At 40.5% G+C, this 4,026-nt stretch overlaps 1 protein-coding gene across 5 annotated transcripts in view; it reads right to left on the bottom strand.

Annotated features, from left to right (window-relative positions):
- malt1 (MALT paracaspase 1) overlaps positions 1-4,026 on the bottom strand; it is a 136,264-nt gene that overhangs the window by 76,473 nt on the left and 55,765 nt on the right. For all 5 annotated transcript variants that reach the window (XM_043679132.1, XM_043678783.1, XM_043679045.1 and 2 more), the window contains one exon: positions 1,038-1,204. In XM_043679132.1, coding sequence (XP_043535067.1) covers positions 1,038-1,204 — 167 coding nt within the window. The remainder of the gene's footprint in view (positions 1-1,037; positions 1,205-4,026) is intronic.

Genomic DNA, 4,026 nt, shown 5'->3' with positions numbered 1-4,026 from the left:
GCCCATCTGGTCAAGATCCTGTTGTAATCTGCGGTAACCCTCTTCGCTATCCACTACACCTCCAATTTTGGTGTCATCTGCAAACTTACTAACTGTACCTCTTATGCTCGCATCCAAATCATTTATGTAAATGACCAATTTTTCCTCCCAACCCCAGTTATGGCCAACAATTGTTCCCCACCTCAGCATCGGCATTCCCCATGACCATCGTGACCCTTACCCTTGACTCCAATCACATCAGCCTCGCATTAATCAAATTTCTTCCAAATACCATCCACAACCACAATAATGCATTCCAACCATCATCTACATGACTACATCCACCCTCCCCCGATCACTGTCCTGCTCTGACCTCCCCTAATCTGCCTAGCTGCTTCCCTGCCAAACTGGCTGTGACATTCTGCTGCAGTGTTCCTAAGCTGACATGCCTCCTCCTATTAATAGCTGACTGTGACTAGGAAAACTACAGCAAAATAGTTCAAGATATTCACCAGTTAAATACTGCTGGACATTCAGGAAACTCATACTTCTGCATTCCCCAAACTTAAAATAATGTCCCCGCATGGAACATGCCCCAGGCAAAAATCCAGTCTTGCCTGTTAAATGCCCAGCAGCAAAGTAGAATACATTCCATTTGAAAGTAAATGACCTGATTAAATTTTATATGCAAAATCTGCAGCTCTCCCCTTAAGAATGGGTGGTTAAGCCAGTCAGTGCTTAGTAGCAATGAGCTGAACCGATGTGGCACACAATACTTTGAAATAACCCTGGGACTTTTAATGTACAAATCTAGATTTGACACAAGTTGAAAGTGCCCTCCCGCCCAAACAGATGAATGGTCCGGTCACCCATTGAGACCAAGGATCAGAAGTCCCAGTTTCTATATCGTGTATGGGAACGAGCAACTGGTGCAGTGCCCATTCACCTCCCTGTTATCCTCTTACTATCAGTCAGTCTTGAAAATGGGAACGAGTTTATTCTGTTAAAAAAAGAACTGGTTAACAAATGTCCATAAACAAAACGTCAAATAACCTAACCTGAGGATCTCAGCAGCTGAAAGGCCTCAGTCTGTCCCATAACTTGAAGGAACTCCAACAGGTCTTTCACAGTCACACCCCGGTTGCCCATCACATGGAGCAAACTCCGGCTGGGGCTTCCTTCTGGATCCAGGACCTTCAATGAGCATTTATCTAGGTCCTCTGAACTGTTTAAAAACAAAAAAAATGCATCTTTCAGATCACTGGATCACCAAGAAATTAGCCCTTAATCATTACAAAGCATTAAATAAGAAAAAATACTAATTTGGAAATGAACTGGGAAGCTTAGCAAAACTTTTAAAACCAAAAAAACCAAGTCAAGTAAAGCAATTTGTCATGATACCTCGGTTGCTTCTTGAATACATTTAGATTTAATTGATTCAAAGTAATTCATCAGAATTTCCATTGAATCAATTAACTCTAAATGTATTCAAGAAGCAACGAAGATATTTCTACAAAAGAGTAGGGGAATTATGGTGCAAATCAATCCACCATTTGCTGAATTGTTGGGTCAAGTAACCTCTTTTTTTCTCAATTTAGGATCAAATGTTTGTTGCATAAGCACTGTGTCAGAGAGTGCACTTACAATCCAGGTTTCTCGATCAACACTTGCACCTCTGCCTGAAAGACAGTTTCTCCTAAATAGACAAAGGCCTATCTGAAACAAAATCTACCCACAGAATTTTCCCAGCCCCTGAATGACACATACAATGATGAGACAGTTGGGAAAATATGACAAGAATTGATAAATGAAATTTCCAGAGTTGAGTAAAACAAGTCAAATTTTCTGCATAAGGTTTCAACAGTTTGGTGAGATTCTCGCTGGTGAGTGGTGTGCAGCCCCTTTACATATATTAACATCTCATTATTTCCTAACCTCACCTCATTTACAGGTAGGTTGCTGGTCTCCCAGGCAATGGAGAGAGACTAGAGAGTGCCAATTCCTGACACGAAATTCATAGCAGTTACCAAGCAGCTGCAGCTCATTGGCACCTTTTCTGGGCATCCACCTTTGCCTGCATTCCTCAATATCTCAAACTACGCTGCATGGGTAGCAAACACCTGTTCCCTCCATCGACTGATGTTGGCAGCAGCCTCGCTACGTCATCATGGTACACTGGGGGCTCACTTATAATAGTTTACCGAAGTTCACACTAAGTGAGGCCATATAGCTGCTTCAAGGTTCACTGTAAGACTGTACTGATGTTTTGGAAGTTATTTGGAAGTGATGGATCTTGGAGCATCGTATACCAATAAAGAAAATTACAGGCAAAGTTGTAGTTCAGTACTTCAATACCACACTTTACAATTCACCGACACCTTGTGACCGCAAGGTATCATCATCCAGGGAAAGCCTGACAGTCTTAAAGATGTTGCTAAAAAGAATTAATTGATTTTTATTTTTACAGAGATGAACCTGATGTATTACAGATGTTTTCAATTGCAAAGAAGTTCTAATACTGAAAGAATAATGCCAAGATAGCATGTCCATGTTATACTGGGTACACATGGTTACTGGTTGCACAACACAATTAGCAAATTAACCTCTGCACTGGCCAGTAAGGAGGAAGCAGAATATTCAACAACTCATGAATGCATGTGAGAGATTCAAATATATCAATCCCAGTAGTGGAGACAGCCTTCACATCCACACAATGTTTCATATACTGCTGGGACAAAATTATAAACAGTGCAATGAGAAGATTGTATCCCTGTGACATATTATTACAGTAGTCCTACCTCTAAACCAGACGGTGGATTTAAGCTCTATCTGCTCTGGAGGCATGTCATAACATGTCCATACACCAAAAACAAGAGATTTACAACAAATGAGTAGTAAGGGAATAATTGCGCTGGACCATTGGTCTGAGACAGAAAAACAAAACAAAACCCATAGCTCTTCAAACCTGTGGACAATTACTAGATGAGGACCAGCTGTTAAAACATCCAAAATGTTCAATAAAATTTGAAATGTTTTTCTTGTAAACACTTTTCTAACCTGCTTATGTTACTTGAATTGCATACTTGAGCATACGTACAACCACTGGGATAACCCTTGTCTTTGGAAGAAGAGGAACGTGTTTACCTCATCATTTGCATTTTGTTTTATTCACTCACGGGATGAGGGCATCGTTAGCTAGGCCAGCATTTATTGCTTGTCTCTAATTGCCCAGAGGGCAGTTAAGAGCCAACCACACTGCTGTTGGTCTGGAGTCCATGTATTCCAGAACAGGTAAGGATGGCAGATTTCCTTCCCTAAAGGATATTAGTGAATCAGATGGGTTCTTCCTGACATTCAACGATGGATTCATGGTCATCATTGGACACAGTTCTAGATTTTTATTGAATTCAAATTCCAATGGGATTCAAATCTGGTTCCTCAGAATATTATCTGGGCTTCTAGATTAATAGTCCAGTGACAATACCTCTAGGCCACCAGTTGCCCAGTAGTATACCTTTAAGTTACATGCTCATAATATTATCACTGTAACATAGAATGAGACCTGTGGGTGTAAGGGTCTCATGTGAAGCAGGATATGCCATTAAAAGCATGCTGTTCTGTTGTAATCTATTAACTTAATATTCATCTGTACAATTAGATATACTTGTGAATTTATTGTTTGTATCAGATACTTGAACAAAGAGTCAGAACGGTCTACAGCACAGAGAAAAGACGCTTTGGTTGATTGAGCCAGTCAGAAAAAAAACACAACTTCTAATCCCATTTTTCATCACTCAGCCTTGTATACCTTGGTATTGCAAGTGTACATCGGAATACTTCCTAAATGTCATGAGAGTTTTTGCCTCTACCACTCTTATAGGCAATGCATTCCAGATCCCCAACATCCTCTGAGTGAAAAAGAAACTTCCTCACATCTCTTTTTTTTTCCCAAAGTGGAGTCGTAGGATAGTGAAGAAGGCATTTGGGTATGCTTTCTTTTATTGGTCAGAGTATTGAGTACAGGAGTTGGGAGGTCATGTTGCGGCT

The sequence above is a fragment of the Chiloscyllium plagiosum genome, chromosome 1 (genome assembly GCF_004010195.1).
Source record: "Chiloscyllium plagiosum isolate BGI_BamShark_2017 chromosome 1, ASM401019v2, whole genome shotgun sequence".
NCBI lineage: Eukaryota > Metazoa > Chordata > Chondrichthyes > Orectolobiformes > Hemiscylliidae > Chiloscyllium > Chiloscyllium plagiosum.
This window is presented reverse-complemented; position numbering and strand designations above follow the sequence as displayed.